The following is an 18626-nucleotide window of genomic DNA, read 5'->3' as shown; positions in this document are numbered from 1 at the left end:
GCAGGCCTCTCTCTATCTCTCTCTGTTTTGAGTATGTGTTGTATTAATTGTGAGTCCTAATCTAGAAGAGTCGGGGGTCCCTGGAGCTAGCGGCACTATTATTCGCGCAAGCATCGCGCACCGCACAGCTCTCGCTTACTAATTTTGTGCGACGTCGCACCGTTCAGCCGAGGGAACGCACCGCCGAACGCTGCGTCTGAGTCAGTCAGACAGCTCCAGACGAGGTCCCTTTAGTGCCACGCTGTCAGTCACTTCATATGTTGTGAAATAGAGAGAATGAAAAGAGAAAGGGAGAGAACGAGCGAGGGAGAGAATGTAGAAACAGAACAAGTCCTTTTATCCTGCTCGGCGGGACCTGTCAGTGCCACCTTCTCTCTGGTTTCCCAGCAGTCCCAACACAGCAGCTATCAGAGGGAGCCTGACATCCACACACCGCGTTTTCCAGGGGGGAAGGAAATCATGAGAGCGGTCCCACACAAGCGAGCAGCTACTACAAACTCTCCTCAGATCAAGCAACAGTCTCTCGTAAGAGAAGAAAAGAGAGAGAGATTCGGATGTTTTAAGTGGGAATGTAGGCTGACAGGCTTTTGCTGCTTCTGACATGTGATAGAAAGTAGGTTTGCGTCTCCCTGTGTTCATTTTGGAGTTTGGACGGAGATGAGAGAGCGAGAGTGTGTCGCAGCTTAAGCGCTGATAGTTCTGTCTTAACAGCTCTTTATTCTCGCACACACGTCGCAGTTGTGACTCCAGGCAGCTCCGGAGTCACTTCTATTTTTCTCCACATTTGCAGGCCTTTTTTGTTTGTTTTTAGAGGAAGGAAACGGCTCCTAATCCATACGTGACACACACATGCATGCATGTGCGGCACATTTCATGGATTGCAGTGCGGGAAAATAACCAGCACCTGGCTGAGTGTTCTCTTTTTTTTTTTTTATAAATATGATTTTGCCTGCTTCCCCACCGGTCTCTGATGATTCAACAGTTCCTGCTCTAACATCTGCTAGTTACTCTTACTGGGTCTCAATTAAGACAGCAGTATTTATGAATCTGCTCTTATTTACATTTCTATTTTTCTGCATGTGTGCACGAACGGCGGCCAAAACAGCCCCTCTGCCCCACACAGCACGCAGATGTTTCTTCAGCGAGGCCAAGAGGTGAGCGCTCGGATTGAGAAGAGCAAAGCAAGAGTGCGAGCTAAACAGAGAGAGATTTAGGAGCGCAAGATTTGCAGCCTCACTGTCACACAGATGAGAGCTCCTACTCTCAGGTGATTGTAAAATATGGGAGTTTGATTGAGGGATTGTGGAATTGCTGAAAGCCGTTTCCCCTGTTAAAGAGAGCTGGTTTGGTGTTGGAAAAGCCTACCTTTGTGTGTATGTGTGTGAGAGGAGCGTGTAAGAATTTGTGAGCCGAGGGATTGCTTTAATTAACTACAGTCCTTTTTTTAGTTTTTAAGTGTTTGTTTGCTTTCAAGTCAAGGTGTTTTTAATTAAACCATCATGTTCTTCCTATTTGGCAATCACAATGTCCTTCAAAAAGCAAGCCTTTTTTTATGTTCTACAGTATAGAGAGGCCCATATAATACATACATATCTATACATACATCCACACACAATACCGTTTTAAAGTTTAGAGTCAGTAAGATTTATTTAATGTCTCTTATGATCAAGGTTTCAGTGTCAAGTGATCCTTTAGAAATCATTCTAATATGCCGATTTGTGCTCGTCCAATAATTAAGCCTTAATGAGTTGGTCATTCGTCCTACACTCTACTTTCACAGCTTTCCCCTACATGCTGGAACATGGAAACTGGGATTTGCTCCCATTCAGACCTAGTGACGTCAGGTGCAATCGCGTGCAGTTGCCGTTCCAATTCATTCTGATGGCGTTCAATGGGATTCATGCTTTGTGCAGGCAAATCAAGTTCTTTCACACCAGACTTTTCCCCAAAGGGAGTCTGTTTGTCAGAGGAGATTGCATGGCTGTATCCTGGATTCTGTGCACCTGCTAGTAATGAGTGGAGCTGAAACAACCAAACATGTTCATTTAAAGAGGGCGTCCACATGCTTTCGCCCAGTGCTACATAAATCTTCTACATAGAATTTATGGATTTATATGGTTAGTAACAACTATGAAGAATGGTCTTGTAGGAATACTAACTATAAATGACTGTAATGCAAATGATTAACTAATAAAACATCAGTAATTCATTTTTCTAACATCTGTTGATTCTTGGTGTGGCCAAGCCTTGGGCTCTGAACTCTGCTTTTGTTGTGTTTAGAGTATCTACTTGAATCAAGAGCCAGATTTATGTTAAAGAAAGCCATGCACACCTCACAAAGGCTAACAGTGAGAAGTGTCAACGTGTCGGTTTCAACAGACCACTCATGTCTTTAATAAACAGTAATGTGTTTCCGTCACACACAAGTGCCTAATCATGCCAACCTAATGATGCCATTAGAAGAAACAAACATGAATGACATAAAAAGCCTGGTATTATTTAATAGGCTCCATCTAATAGATATATAATCATGGGAATTCAATGCGAAAATACACCTGAGATCATTAAACACAGAGCACGAGTGTATCGAGATCCAGGGTTATATGCGCACCAGAAACGAAGCCATTGTTTACCTTTTATTTATTTACTAGCACAAGTAAAGCGCTGTTGAATATGAAATGTCAAACTATTTATGTGCAGTGTAAGCACTTAAGGCAAGGCTTTTTAGTTTTTGACACAACCTGTAAACAACAGAAGATCTAACGTTCTCTGTAAAGACCAAACATGAGTTGGCAGATATGAAAGCATTTATCCATGGAAACAAGAATATGACTATTTATGCAGACAATAGCAGAGGGGGGGGGGGGGGGAAACAGCACTTTCGCTTCTCGAAATCCACTTCACACTCTTAAAGACCTCTTCTGTTTAGATATGGCAATTTTATCAATTACAAATGCTTTTCAGTCTATTTCGACCTAAATAGCTGCTTCCATGGGCAGTCAAGGAACAGTAAGTCTCTCAAATGTGTTATTAATAATTCATCCGAGAATGCTGTTTATGAAGTTCGGGAGGCAGGTCTAATAAGCATTGACAGCATCTAATACGCCATGTGCTGGACAAAGCGCTTTTGAGAATCATTACTCTGTGTACTTGTCTAATTGAGACTTCATAAAGTACCCAGTAGGCCTCGGTTCTCCCTGCCTTCGCTTGAACGATACGCCACGCATTTTCTCAAGAGCCAAATCATTTCTGAGTGCACGTGAAAACAGTAATGGCAAATACGTAAATACTAATACTAATACTAATACAACTGTATCAAGTAAAATAAGCCAAAACGGCGAGCGAATAAAGGTCCTTTCTGTTTAACATTGCAGTACAATTGCAACAATTATCTGCTTTTCCTCACTTTTCTCCGCTCGCATTGTTTTTTGGCAGGCCGATCCATAACATTCTTTTTGTTCCACTTTGGTCTCCTCCTTTTTCCCAAGCCTGAGAAACTTCAGACATGAGAACCCTTAGCCGCCTCTAATATAAAACCAGTGAAATTTACCTAGGATTATAAGTCATTGACAAATAACCTTGCTGATAGATGCGAACTAGATTTTGTTCAAAGCACTCTGACAGCCTCAAAAGAGATTAGCGGAGTTCTTATCAGGTCAGGGGTGTCACGGGGGAAATGTGTTTAAAGTCACATTGATTTATTGAAAGATTTTCCAATAAGAAGACTTCTCTGGACTCTCAGACGTGTGTGTGTGTGTTTGTGTGTGTGTGTGAGAGAGAGAGAGACTCTAGCGCAGTCATTGTGAACTCTGCTGGACTACAAAGGGGGAAAAAAATGTTAAAAACTATTGTAAGACCAACACACAGACCCCAAATAAACACAAGAGGTCTTTGATGGCCGGGTAAAACTACACTGTATTTCCTTTCCCTTTCCCATCATCTACTGCATGCTATTCTTCAAGACAAAATAGCAACAGATGACCGATATATACACACGGACGTTCACACGCACCCACAAATACACACTGACAAGCAAGCATAATAAGATCCTTTGTTCCTACAGGCATTCATTTGACACTATTACCTTCTTAAGAGTAATTATGAATCTTTTCAGAAAGCTGGATTGTGGGAACCGTTGGGTTTGGCCCCGGATCCACCCACCAGCAGCGAATGGATGAGAGAGAAAACTCAGAGTATCACTCTGCACCCCTGTCGGGGAAATGTTATTACCCCTGTATCTCTCTCCCAGTCTCGCAGTCTTTCACGATCCCGTCTACCCCCCCCCCCCCCCCCCCCAAACAACCCGCTCTTTCTCTCTCTCTCCCTCGTTCTCTCACACTCCCGCTGCTTCGTTTGATCTCTGAGGTCCACTGGAACCCTGGAAAGCTATTCCAGCATTTGCGGTCCGTCAGAGTCCTGTGGAGAACCTTCTGGATGTGTTGCTGTGTCCAGGCTGTAACCCTTCCTGCTGACATGGCTCTCCACCACACAATCTGTCAGAGACTTCAGGTTAACAGCACACCACAAGCTCAGATAGTGGACAGCACTTCCTCGAACGCACCAAAACGAAACTCTTACAATTCTGTAACACAATTTGTATGTCTGCATTGTATGGTGCCTTTTAAAAGACTCATGATATGTTACAACTGTTCTGTTTTTATTTTTTCTCCCTTGATTATGCGTCTACTCTATCAATATATTAAATATCATGGGATAGTGTGACACTCCACAACATGTTCATATTTACACTCCATGAAATGGTAAAGACATAAAAGCAGCGTTATAAACAGGTCACCGCCAGCTTATGATACTTAACCTGGGCTTCAGATAACACACTGATAAACAGAGCAAGGAACCTGAGAAGTCTTGAGAACTCTGAGACAAGTGTTTGTTTGTGTCTTTATCGAGTCCGAAATCAAAGCCTTGCCCCAGTTATGTGTCGACCCATGGTATAAACTCACTCTTTACTGTACATCATCACCTGATCTATAGTCACTGCTCTAATGGCTATTCTCAAAGGTATTATAGCGGTCGACAACAGGAGACGGATAATATTTTTATGTTATCAGTAACACTCCCACGTTTGGTTTTCGCAGCCACTCAATGGCCAGAGCTCGGGGATGACAGGAAATGGCAGCGTTTGTTCTGATTTCGACCCCCATCCCCTTCTACAATACAAGACCAAAGAACGTGGGAGGACCCACAATGCACAATGATCTCTTGTTCAGATTGAAATGCTTTGTGCATTCATCTATAACTGCCCAACATGCAAAGATAACCAGCCAGTCTGATGATCAATAAATAAATAGCAGACAGCATAAAAAAAAGAAAGATAGAAAGGGGAAAATAATGACACAAAGGCAGACAGAGAGATGGAGGGTTGTTTGCCTTCTGTTTTTTAATAGTGGGAAATAGAGAGGAACAAGAGGGAAATGCTAAAGGCACTTTCTATGAATATGGTGCACTTTAGTTTCCCCTTTTATACTACAGACACAAATTCAATGAGAAAAGCTGATTTTAAATATATAAAACATGCCTGCACTCTCCAATTTAAATTGTGATTTTGGCTAAACCTTTCCCTTTCCAGTTCATATTATATAAAAGCTTCATCATTTTAATATGCCATTCAAGCATACAGTATCAGTGTCATGAAAGTCTTTGTAAAAAAAGAAAAAAAAGAAAAAAAAAGAACTTTAAATATTAGCTTATTTTAATTAATACAAAAAACATCTATTTTTTACTATTACAAAAACTGAAAAATTCCCTAAAATTGTGAAATTCAAGAAGTAACATTTGCACTAATCATTCGGACTATTTTCATGTGATAGAATGATAAATAATAAAATATTTCATAGTAAATATCAGTAAATAATAAATATTTTCAAATCCCATATTTATTTGTTTGTCTGTCCATCCATTCATTCATACACTATTTTTGGTATATTATTTATTTATTTTTTTGTTTGTTTGTTTATTTTTTATAATATAACATTCATTATAAATTTATTTTTTCAAGTTCAGTCATTGAAGTCTGTTAACCAAGTCATTAAAAAAACAAAGATAATCACACAAATATTTTCATGCCATTTTGGGAGGAAATATAAGTTTTTCATTAACCACAATAAAATAAAATAAATACAATTATAATTTGGTCTGATTATTCTTAATTTTGTATTTCTATTTAATTTCAATGTTTATTACATGTTAATTGTAAAAAATAAAAATAAAAATACATACAAATCATAGTTCAGCTGTTTATACTAGTCCAAGTTTTATTAATAGCGTTTTAAAACAAATTAATAAAATACAATAACAATCATAATAGCAATAATTCATAAAAAAAAAAAAAAAACACCTCATATAAAATTTTTAAAATAAATTTTAAATATAAATGAAGGTTAAGCAAATTAGCAAAATAAATCAACAAACAAACAAACAACAACACTTTTTACAGGGTAGATTTTGTGCATTATTCATGAAAGTGCCTAAATAAGAACATAAGTGATAATGCTACAAGCGCTATATAGATTACATTAGTACTGAATTAATTCTAAGGCTGCTGTAAAATGCAAATACATTTAAGAACTAAACAACTAAAGAAACTAAATAATATCCATAATTTATGTCACAATGGATATTTATTCATTTCACGCTTCTGTATAATTGTGATTCAGTAAATCTTGTGTGATAAAGTAAATCAACAATCTTGAGCTCACTCTATGCTACGCTATTCCTTTATTTCAGTCAATAAATGCATTGGGTCTCTGATCAGATGCTGGACATCATCCTCTCATGTTAGCTTTGTAGCAGAGATCTTAAGAGCAAACGCAAAAGCATAAGGAGTGAATGTTAGGGCTTATAAAGTGGAGTGATGAAAAAAAAAAAAGGTTCACGTTGGGGTTATCACAGCCGGGCAGCACTGGGAGCCATGCACACACACACACACACACACACACACACACACACATACGAGCGCAGCAGAAATGACACTTGCGTATAGCTGTGTATCACAGAGTAAACAGCAGCTCTTTGCCTCAAAGTCTGCCAGAGAGCGGATCAAACGCAGTGTTTGGGTGAAACCATATCGACAGAGTGTCAAGCACAACAGGGGCTGTGAGGAGGGGCACTCTCTGTCTTCCTTTCTTTATTCTTCCTCTCTCTCCCAGCCTCTGTTTTTCCACAAAGAGCCATTGCTCTGTGTGTCAGTCACGTTGTGCGATGTGTGTCAATATCTAATTGCTCTGATGGCGGAAGATGGACGGACAGAATGGAGGAGTGCGATGGCGATCACGTAAGTCGGACAGAAGAAAAAGAGCCGTTTTATTACAATTCCATTACGGCTCTTTCAGCATTGCGACATGGATGAAGGAAAACTATTACTCAACCTGCACACGCTATGAAAAATGAAACTAGTTCTGATATACAAAACTGCTTTGTTCTTGATGAAGATAAACAGTCTGGGTATGTTTGTATTCGTTCATATAAAGTCCATAGCAAAACCATACCAAAATAACACGTCAAAAACAATCAAAAGAAGAAAAAAAAAAAAAAAAAAATCTCTCAAAAGCCATTTTAAACAGTGTGTCAGTACTGGACAAATGACTCTGTGGTAACACCCACCACCCTGCCTCCATACACAGGAAGACAAATATTGAACAGGACTGCACACGCATCAAACAACACTGTGGGGCAGGGCAGAGTAGGCCTGGGTCTCGTCTGTAATCACAAATGTCCAAATCCTCTAACAAGGTCCAGAGCTCTGTCCCCCACATCAAACTGCGTCTCTGCACACTGGGTTTCCATTACGTTACTCATTGTGGTGATCAATTAATGCTGTCGGGTGTATATTGTTTTTAAAGTGATAAAACTTATGTGAAAAATTAGAGTGAAACAACTAATTAAAACAATATCACATGTATCCGAGAGTTGATCTTGTTGTCCACACTGTCCTCTGCACGTCCCTCACTTTAGTTTCAGTCAGTTATATTGAGTGACCTGCAGGGGGAGCTGCTCTTTTATGACTTGGGGGGTGTATTTGTGTAAGACAATAAAAACATTAATTTGCCCTGAAATCATTCCTGACGTAAATGTAAAATGGTGCCCATTGGAACCCAGTAATGAAGCATGCGGCATCTCTGCAGCTTCTAATTTGACTAGTTAAATGACTCCATTACGTGTTTAACAGACAGAGGCAAATCATTTCTGGTCAGTTGAGGCTCACTTAGCCGCGTCACAGGGCTTGGGGAGAAATCGGAAGATAACTGGTCCCGCTTCTTTTCCTTTTTGCACTCTATACTATTGCAGGCCAAAAGTAAGAGGCTGAAAGAAAAGCCCATGATATGACCTGCACATGTTTCCTCTCAGTCTCTCTTATATCTGTCCATCTCTCTCTCTCTCTCTCTCTTCCCTTCTGTGATGGGGTTTGCATTCCTCTGTTAATTAGGTGCATGATCAAAGTCTGTATAGTGAAATACATAAATAGATGCTCATCAGGGAGTGTGTTTTCAGCACAGATTGTACATACTGTAAAATCATGCTTCTGTCCTCTAACTAGACATGGTTAAAAGTTTGACTGGTTAAGATATTACTTTTTATAGCTTTGTGGAAGCAATAATTAAAGAAATTAGATAAATACCATTTTAACAATGTCAGCTTTATGATTTTAATTATTTTATAAAGTAGAGAAGGCAAAAATAAACTGGGCAAAAACTGACATTTGATTTGTATCTAAAGAGTTTACTTTTCATTTAAGGTTAGGATAATAGTCAATATAGTAGTTTAAGTTGAATAGTTTATCTAACATACCTAATGGTTTTCATAGGACAAAAGAAAATGGATTTTGCACCACTATTTTTTTTTTTTTCTTCATTGGGACACTAAAGGCCTCCACATTGACACATGCTTTCACATATCATTCATCTGTAGAATGTGAAGCCAGTGTTGAGAGAGAGAGTGTGAGAATTAACAAACCCACAGGGAAGGACACCGATTACTGATAGCAAGTGGCCATTCCACAAACACAGGTGGGTACAGACAGCCACTCTTAAGGGATATAGGGCTGATTAGAGCAGGTGCGTATGTGTGAGTCAGACGGGCCTCTCACCTCTGGCTCTAAATGGAGTGATTAGGAATGGAAAAAAGAGTTCATTCCTAGTACACTCTCCCTGGCGTGCTGCACGGAGGGACAGGAACTGAACCCCTCCGCACGTGCAGGAAGCAGGAACAGAGAGCCAATCACAGACTGGCATCGCTTGTAAGGATCACAGCCACATGCCGAAGGATTTCAACATATAATCTGCAAGATTTAAAGTTTCTCTTTGCCGTTATTAATAAATGAGTCACATTTTAAATGAATTAACTATATTATTTATCTCATGGAAACACAATGGGCTTCTTTCAGTGAAGCACTCAACAGGAAAAAGAAAGGTCATCCAACAAATAAAATTATGTCTGCTGTATAACTTACTTTCTTCTGAAGAACATATTTTTAAAGACCTTACGGTAAAAGTCAGTGTCCAGTGTTGTATTAAACAGCTGAAACATTCGTAAAATATCTTCTTTAGTGTTCCACAGAATAAAGACACTCATACAGTTTGGGATTAACATAAATGAAACTTTTTTTTAAACGCACCGTCCCAGCTGTTCCTACGCAGGTCAGTGTGAGTATGCAGGGTCCCGAGTCTCCCACGTTAATGGGATAGGTAATTATACAGTCTGATCTCACAGACGAGGGATTTAAGAACTAAGTACACTATGTGACACATGTCTGGGGTTATTAATAGTCATAACTGAATGGACAGATGGACAGGCCTGAGATAATGCCATCAGATGCCATAATAATCTGCACTGCAGGCGTCTTAAAGTACAAGCAAACCAAAACAACCACAAAAAGAACTCGGTAAATGTCTCTGTACAGTAACAGGCTCTATCTCCTCATTGCCGGTCTCAAAGCAGATGTCAAATGCTGGTAAAATGCAACGGCGCGAGATCCTGAAGAGCAAAGCTCTCTTTATCCCTTTAGCGTCCGTGGCTCAACTCTTTGTAGTGCGACTGAAGTGAAGTGAAGTGGGCCGTTTTCACCCCCCTTCCCAAACGTCCGAGTCCTAACACCCCCCCACCGCCCCCTCACGTCTGATTGTTGATCCTCCTGAAGAGGACAGATCAAATATTCCACTCCAGTCTGCGAGCGGGGCACAGATATGATTGGGGCTGACGGACGGGGCCCCCAGTTTGAAGTCTTAACAGACAGTGCGACTTTGATATCTGTACTCGGCGCGTATCACCAAAGACACAGGGAATGAATGAGAGTGAGGGGGAACTGAGAGAGAGGCAATGAACAAAAGCATCTGTGGAGTGGTCAGGGCCAGCGGCAGCATGTGTCAGAGGCTTTTTGAAGTTTAACCCCCTTCCTCTCTCTCTTCTCCTCCTCCTCCTCCTCCTCCTCCTCCCTGTATTCCTCCCCCCAAAGACCCCTCTTCTCGCTCACACTTCCTGCTTTCTGGGAGAGCCCGATGGCGACACATATACACGCATACACACCAACAGCCTCATCCAACCAATTACCAGCCCCTTGACTCGCATACGTAAAACAGGCTGCTTCAAGTAAAGGCAGGAAACTGCTGTTTATTTGCTAAAAATGAAGTGTGTTAAATTGTTCAGATTGAAATATGAATGAAAATATTATATGGAACACGTGTTGAGGAAACAACATGTGTTCGACACCAAGAACAGTAAGTATAAAGATAATTATAACAGTATTTACTTAATATTAGCATCCAGACAAATGAACAATACTGTTCTGTTTATTATAAACACACTCTGGAAACATGAAATCTGCCACTCGCTTGGGCTCTTTACAATCGGGTGGATTCTGATTGGCTTTCAATGATTTTAGCATTCTTCGAAATGCAAAAAAAAAATTGTTCAACGATAATATGTCGTTGGCATTATAGTGGACTATTCTCATCCTCTCACTATTGTCTTGGCGTGAACGGGCCTTAATTCACAATTACAGTACCAACAGGAAGTCTTTCTGAAGGCCTGCGAGCGAAAACTGAAATCCGAAAACAGCAAAAGTTCATCTAATAAGAGGAAAAGAGATAAACGTGCGCAATCATCATTTTCTTAACTTGTGTTTCCGCAGATTCAAAGCGCTGAGCTTTAGCATAAACAGCAGGCAGGAAAAGTGGGTTTTTAAAAACTCCGTCTTCCTGGGATTGAGCGTTCGGAGCAGAGGGATGAAGAAAAGACTAAACAGATGTCACAGCTTGGCGGGAACGAGGGAGTTAAATAGCTTTATTTTTTTTTTCCTCCCTCTTTTTAAATGTCTCACGTATAAACAGATTTTGTTGCTTCTTAAAGTGGGCTCAAAATTAAAGCGTATCGTTTTACACACATATTGCATGCATATTAGTGAGCCCCAGCTGCCCGTGTCCTGTTCTTAAGAGCCATATGATTGAGTTAGGGGCCCTGGTATCAGATAAGATTTAAGCCTGCTCTCCCTGTGCGCTCCCCCTCTGCATTTTACTGCTAACTTATTAAATGGAGAGAAATGACATTATTTTTCTGAGTGTATGTGTAATTATTGTCACACACCTGTGACTCCTGCCATAGACGACAAGAGGAGGAGAGGAAGGAAGAGACGGCGGCGAGGGGAGAGATGTCGCTCGGAGCAGCGGGAGCTCTGGGTTTTTTCCTTTAAATGGTGGGTGAGAGAAAAAACAGCGAGCTTGTTAATCACAGAATCTCTGTCGCGGGGAGAACAAGGATATTCTAACAACTTGAATGGCAGGTATCGTTGTGAATTTGATCTGAAATTAAGTGTCCTTTCATGTTGTTTCCATTAGACAATAAAATTCTACATGCACCCTGAAGTTTATGGAAAAGTTTCCCTTTTTTTTTTGCCTGCCAAACAGGCTTTCTTTCCACATACCACCAACAAACTGTTCTGTGTTGGCAGTTCTAGATGGCGAACAAAACGTCTCATCTGAAATTCTGATGCATGCGCCAAGCGCACGTTCGTTCCTTTCTTTCCTTTCATTCTTTTTTTTTTTTTTTTTGAAGGGGCCACCCCGTGGAAGGCAACATGTGAAATACAGCTCTGAAGACAAAAGGAAATTACCTATTAGAGAGGGAGCAATGATCTTCTTTTGCCCCGACTCCAAAAAGTGACTCAGAATGTTGTAATTGTTTACCTTTGACACTGACCGTAATTCTTCTCCGCTCCGCCGTAACAGAATATTTCAGCTTCGCCTTTTCAAAAGCTCTCCTTCTCGCTCTCTCGCTGCACCGGCGATGCCTCAAATGTCATCGAATCACTCGGTTTAACGTATTTCTTTTCAACACCCGCTCTATGCTTCACAGGAGGAAGGGCCGAGCGAGTGAGAAAACGACAAGAAAAGCAGCAGATCGGCTTGTTTAAGATATCCCGGCATTGTTCGCCGTCAACTAGGCCCTTAAAATGTGACCTCCGCTCCGTCTGCGACTTGTGCAAATACATCGGGTGCCACTCAAAGCCTTTTATTCTGACACTTTTGAAAGGGCCGTTGATAAAAGCTAAGCACGTCAGGAGGTTTTACACTGTCAGTCTCGCTTTCCTGTGCTGATCTAAAAGCATGGAAATAGCAGCGTTTTTTGGTGTAATGTTTTAATAGAAAACAGATGGCCGCAGATGTAGGGCTGCACAGAGCTGGGTGACATGTCTTTAATATTTTAGAGTGGTCTTGCTGTAAATGTAGAAGCAGCTGTTTCCTCCCTGTTGTAAATTTGGAGTTTTTAATTTGTGATTGACAGCTATTGGATTTGCTGTAAATTACAAAAATGAATATGGAAGCGATGGAACCGACGGCCAGGAGGGGGGGAGGAGGGGGGGGCATTTGATGCCGTTCATGGATGAATAGATTTATGTGAGGTATTTACGTTCTCTCTCTCTCAGCAGCTGATATTTAAATGTACATGAATATTAAAATATAAGTGCGGGTGGAGAGGATGCGAGCTGGGGTGGGGGGGGGGTGGGGGGTTGCTATCACTGGCGCGGGGCGGATGGTAACAGAGTTCTATTTCGATGTGTTTGTTTAGCTGCTGTTCGTTTAGTTTTAATGTCAGCCGCGAGTACAGCTCCCTTGACGCTTATGGTAGAGGTGATTGTCATCAATTCGCATCTTGGCATTTAAACCACCTGCTTCAAATATGCGTATTTGAAATGCAAATAAACTGCATATGCCCAGACAAATTAAAAAACATGGTGAGTAAACACTTTTGAAGTCATAACTTTTTCTCTTTTTTTGTCATCAGGGACTTGCACTGTCAAATGTTCTTTTACTTGAGAAGGCAACGCCAGACAGATAATGCCTCTCAGAGCAAACCTGCATAATACTAACTGATTATATATTTATTTATGGTTTTGTTCACAAGGCATAGAGAGCGGTTATGTTTTTATCTCGGCCTCAGCTTGATTCTTATGCCTCTGGAGTGTTTTCGATTAACCGTTTCTGTCTCTTTTTTTGTCCTTCTGAAAAAAAAATGAATGCATTATATTTTCTCTCCTTATTTTCCACCTCTCTCTTCTTCATCGCCTGACACTACCGTTATTCAAACATCAATAGCTATACGTCGTCTTTAGCACTGACTCTTGCTTTCATATTGATATTTATATGTGATCATTACTTTTCTTCCCCAGGCTTTGTCTCCGAGTGTCAGCTCGAAGGTGCAATATCCAATAGTGCATTCAGAGCAAAACACAGAGCAAATATGCCGCATCAGGCTAATACCTTTCTAAAGAACCCAGTACATAATTCTTCTTAAGGTGTCAATTGAAACATGATCACGTTGTGCATCTATTTTTTTCTTTCTATCTGCTTCATCTGTTTCTGTCCAGGCCGTGTGAGAGGATACTACGATAAAGATGATTTTTTAATCAGGCAGATGGCTGACACGCTAAACACTCTTCCTGTATATGTGTAATCATTGCCATCACTCTCATTAATCATCATCATCATTCTGGTCATCATCATCGTCATCATGTTTTAGATGAAATAGGAACACGTTGACAATGACAATCCGAGCTTCAGCAGGGCATTATTTTTCTTCCACGTAAAGAACAAGGTGAAAAAAACCGAAAACAAAACCCCCGCTAAAACTTCTGCACCACTGCTTCCCAGCATCTCCCTGTTCTCCCGGTTTTGATAAAAGTTGCTGAATGTTGCTTCTCAAATTAACGAGCAGCCGTTTCATTTTGTCAGATGAAAAATTGGAAGTAAACAGGGAGGGAAGACGCACATGAAACGGCTTCATTAGCGTGAAGGACCCCTTTCTAAAACGGACTCAAACGCCGGGTTCACTCGCCACACCTCATCGAGTATCGATTGTGCCGCCAATCGGGCTCTCAGGAAAGCGTCTGTCAACCGTTTGACGAGCAGTTGTCAAGCACGCACAGTGGCTCGTGCACCACCAATGCCGCCGCCGCTAACGTTCACGCACCTGTCAACCGCAGGCAGGCAGAGCCCCTGATGAGGTGTTGCCTAATTGTGTTTTAGAAAGCGATGACACCTCATCTCTACCTCTCTCTCGCTCCACTATGATATGTCTCTTAATGCAATTAGGCATAATGAAAAACTAGAAATGGTGAACACTGGAGGGCTGCTGGAAGTGATGCGGGGTGGGGAGGGGGGTTGGACTTCCTGCGGAGAGCAGGCATTCAAATGAGAACATAATAGGAACATCAGAACAAGAGCAGTATTTTCTGTGAGATGACAACAACATTAAAAAATCCAGGTAATTAAAAACATACTCTGTGTTTTGTCAAAGTGGCCGTCATTGTTGAAGTTGAAGCCTACCCCCCCTCCCCCAACGATTTCAGCATAAATACGTATAATGATCTCGGGAAGGGAAAAATGAAGAAGACGGTCAGAGAAAAGCAAGAGAACAACAACAACAACGGGAAAAAAAAAATAATCAATCAAAGTATTAGACTGAAAAGTTGTTCTGTTCTCAAGGACATCGAGTTCTCGGGCATTCTGTCGGAGCTGTCCAGTAGAAAAAAATGAGACATAACTTGGATGAGACGGCAGCGAGAGGGGAGGGGTAACGGAGGTGGTGGGGGGGGGGGACACAGAAATAAACCCAACTCCCATCTGATGACCAGCTTGTCTATAATACTGAATCCCTGCGCCGTGCCAAGATGCAGAAACAGGATAAGTCCAGATCGGAGAGATTTGAACCGGTCTCTGGCCTGTGCGAGAGCGGAGACAACTTTCAAGCATGAACGAAATCTCTGTTTCACCTGCTTAACAGTCCTTTTCATAAGCCGATAAGAGATTTGAGTGTAAAATCGAGAGAGGGAAAGAGAGGGGAAAAAAAGAGAAAACATGATACATGGCATTCATCTTATCGTTTTCTCCCCCCAAAAAATTACAGGACAGATGATGTGGCCATCTTGAGATCGTTTGTCAACTGTCAGCCTGGGTTGACCTTGCAAAAAAAAAAATACAAACAGGGAGGTGGCTGATATCATCTTTACCGAAAACAAGGAAGAAAGAGGGGAGAGAAAGAACCGTTGTTTTTTGATAATAAAGAGACATTTTTCTTTCCATTTGAAGCGCCAGTTAAAAGCGCAACCAACATGGAAATCCATTACAGAACGCTACTTAAAAAGTGTGACCAATCCTTGTGCAGTCAATTAGGGACTGGAGACAGTCTATGATGTTTGTCGGTTAGGGTCTGGCGCGTTCTGATCAGCCAGGATTTAACGATGAGGAGGAGAGATTTGGTTAGCTTTTTATTGTTTTTGTGTTTTTTCATCCCCTGTTTTTTTCCATGGGGAAGGATACATAGATAGACGGATGACATGGATGGGAGGGGGCAGCCAAGCTCTGCTTATCTGTTTTCTTTCTCTCTCTCTGTCTTTCCATTTACAGAAGCATTAATGTGCACAGCTATGTGCTCATCCATTGTTCTGAGTTTTACAGCATGAAGAATGTGTTTGTGAAAAAAAAAAAAAAAAAGCTGTGTGCTTAAACTGAGTGAGGAAAAAAGACACAATATGTAATCTAAAGTGTGCAAAAAGAATGATTGGCCAGAATAAGTGGGGATGAGGTTTCATATTAAAAAAAGATTTATCTTAAAGTATGGTGCTAATCCTCAGATTAATCCCCCCCCCTTTTTTTTTTTTTTTTTTGCATGCTGGCTTTCATAAAACCTATAACCCATAAAGTTCTTACATTTTCTGGAAACAGGCACGCTAGGCCTGATTTTACAAGAATTGCTGCCCAATGAATCATGCAGAGAATTCATCCTCTAGTGGTGTGCGACTCCAGATCTGATAATTAAACAACAAAACAAGTTTTTCAAAAGGAAGTGCAAAGAAACAAAGAACTTGTTACATAAATGCAGGGAATTTCGTTCACTAATCAAAAGAAAGAATAATGGCGGTTATCACGGATAAATGCAAGAATTGTTTCCAAAACTGCTGGAGCAAAATGTTTAATAAAATGTATTAATATGAATAATTATTATCATTGTCTTTCCTCTTTGTGTTCTATATAATTTGTAAATCAGTGTTCTTTGCTTCAGTGGAAACTCATCACATTAGAAACTGCCTGTAAACTGCTGTTAGGCTGAAACATATGGGTGCATGCAGTCGTTAGCCCACTTCATAAATATTTCATTCATATTTCCTGTTTGTGTGCGTGGAGCTGTGTGACTGAAAGCCTATGCATGTGTGTGTGTCCGTGACTCTCTCGCTCTCTCTTTTTTTTCTTCTTCTTTCTGTGTATAATTAAATCTCAGCAGATTTCCTTTGAAACGGCTAATCATACCAGTAAATCAAGGCTGAGATTTATCTTGATGAAGGAATAGAAAATAACTTCTGAAAGTAACAGAAACACCACTCGAGAACAAACCGAGGCAGGCAAAAGGTGAGCTTGATTTCAGACTTTGCCTCGTAACTGTCATCAGCCATCATTCAGCCTCAAACGCGCTCGAATCGCAATATTCTCCACGCAGACAGTGTGTTATAGTGCGCGAGAGCAAGCTAAAATGGGATCACAGGCCACTTATTGAGTTCTGGTGGACACAAAAGGCCTACTGTTGAAGACAGCTAAAGCTGAGGCAGTTACTGTACCTTTCAAAACTAATATGTAACCATATCTGTTTTAAAAGGACGATTCACATTACTGTGAATGCAGGAGGAAAGTTGTTCCCATCTCCTAAACCCTGGGAAACTCGAGTCCCGACCTAATGGCCCTCAATCGGAAGGTGGCCTTTTGTGGAACGGGCATCGCATTTGTAGAAGAAAAATGACAGATGAAATTTTTCCGGTGATGTAAAACATCTTCAGCTTTTTTTGACAGCACAATGGCACTTACTGTGCTTTATGGTCACAGTGGCGACACAAAGGTCATTCCGTATATGACTCAGTGGACAAGGGCAGCACTGAATGAAAATTAGGTTATATGTGATCAACCAAGTTATTAATCTGATTAAAATGGATTCTCTTTGCTTCCTATTTAGCAAGGCTTGCGAGAGAGAGAGAGAGAGAGAGAGAGAGAGCAACATACACAGAAAGAGAGAGAGAGAGATGAGGGGGGAGGAAGGGAAACAATAGAACATTCTGTTTATTTATCCACAGAAGAGTGACGGCGCAAAATGCAGTGTAAATTCGTTAACGCAAAAGACAATATCAATGGCGCGGAATGTGCATTTTTACTTTCCACATGCATCAGTGTCCTTGCGCTGCCGCCTCATCCAGGTAACCTTTCTAATCCTGATTAAATTACTGCAATTAGAACAGCAGCTCTCCTACCTCCCCCCATATTTCCCTAATAAACAATACGCCATCTTAAATCCATTCGATGGGATTTGCATGGAACAATGCTCGAGCTCGTGCGATTTATTTCCATCTCTACAGAGGAATTAAGTGCATTTTTTAACAGCTAATGGTATAATGTGGGCTTATTTCTCATGCAATGCTTTTCTTTTATGTCGCTCCTCCACTCCTTCTATTTGCAGGAACTTTGCTTCCACCCTTGTTTATTTGAAGTCTAAATCAAATGTGTCTTATTGGACTGGCTCTTCTTTTGCGCGGCAACTAGAAGTACGTGGAAGATTCCGACAGATTTGTCTGTAATTGCTACACGACCTCTCAAAACACACCCCTGTTGCCTCCGCCTCAGCCAGACTGTGTTTTCTGTATTTGTTTTATTAACTTTAGCGTGTTGTTTGCCATTGATGTGGAATAAAGGAGCAAATAAAAGTTGACATACTTGTGCTTTTTTTCTTTTTTTAACTCCAGCGCCTGCCAGCCGGAGTCGGGGCATATTCTCTCATTACGTTTGGAGTGTATGTCATACGCTGTGTGTAAGCATGATCATTATATTGTGTGTATGTGAGGTGTGCCCTTGCGCAGGCACAAAGTGTTGTTCTGCCGGTACAATCCCTCTGAGAGCAGCTCGTCACATCTGAGGGCACCTGGGGAACGCAAGCAGCACAGCTACGAGGAATACCTCCAATTGAACAAAGTCGGAGAAACAAAACAAAACAAAAACAAAGAAATTAGATCAAATATGTGAGGAGAACAAAACCAAAATAAAATAAAAAAAAACTCTGGGTCTAGTAGCAAATCTATTAAG

The 18626-nt window shown here is 40.9% G+C and overlaps 1 protein-coding gene across 6 annotated transcripts in view; it reads right to left on the bottom strand.

Moving 5' to 3' along the window:
- The window catches only part of znf536 (zinc finger protein 536), a 178305-nt gene that overhangs the window by 23933 nt on the left and 135746 nt on the right, over positions 1-18626 (bottom strand). Inside the window, exon 8 of one of the 6 annotated variants that reach the window (XM_052561464.1) lies at positions 11596-11695. The exons of the other annotated variants lie outside the window; for them this stretch is intronic. Coding sequence (XP_052417424.1) covers positions 11596-11695 — 100 coding nt within the window. The remainder of the gene's footprint in view (positions 1-11595; positions 11696-18626) is intronic. 6 annotated transcript variants of the gene reach the window in all.

Source organism: Carassius gibelio, chromosome B7 (assembly GCF_023724105.1).
Source record: "Carassius gibelio isolate Cgi1373 ecotype wild population from Czech Republic chromosome B7, carGib1.2-hapl.c, whole genome shotgun sequence".
Taxonomy (NCBI): domain Eukaryota; kingdom Metazoa; phylum Chordata; class Actinopteri; order Cypriniformes; family Cyprinidae; genus Carassius; species Carassius gibelio.
Note: the sequence above shows the minus strand (reverse complement) of the source record. Positions and strands in the feature narration are given on the sequence as shown.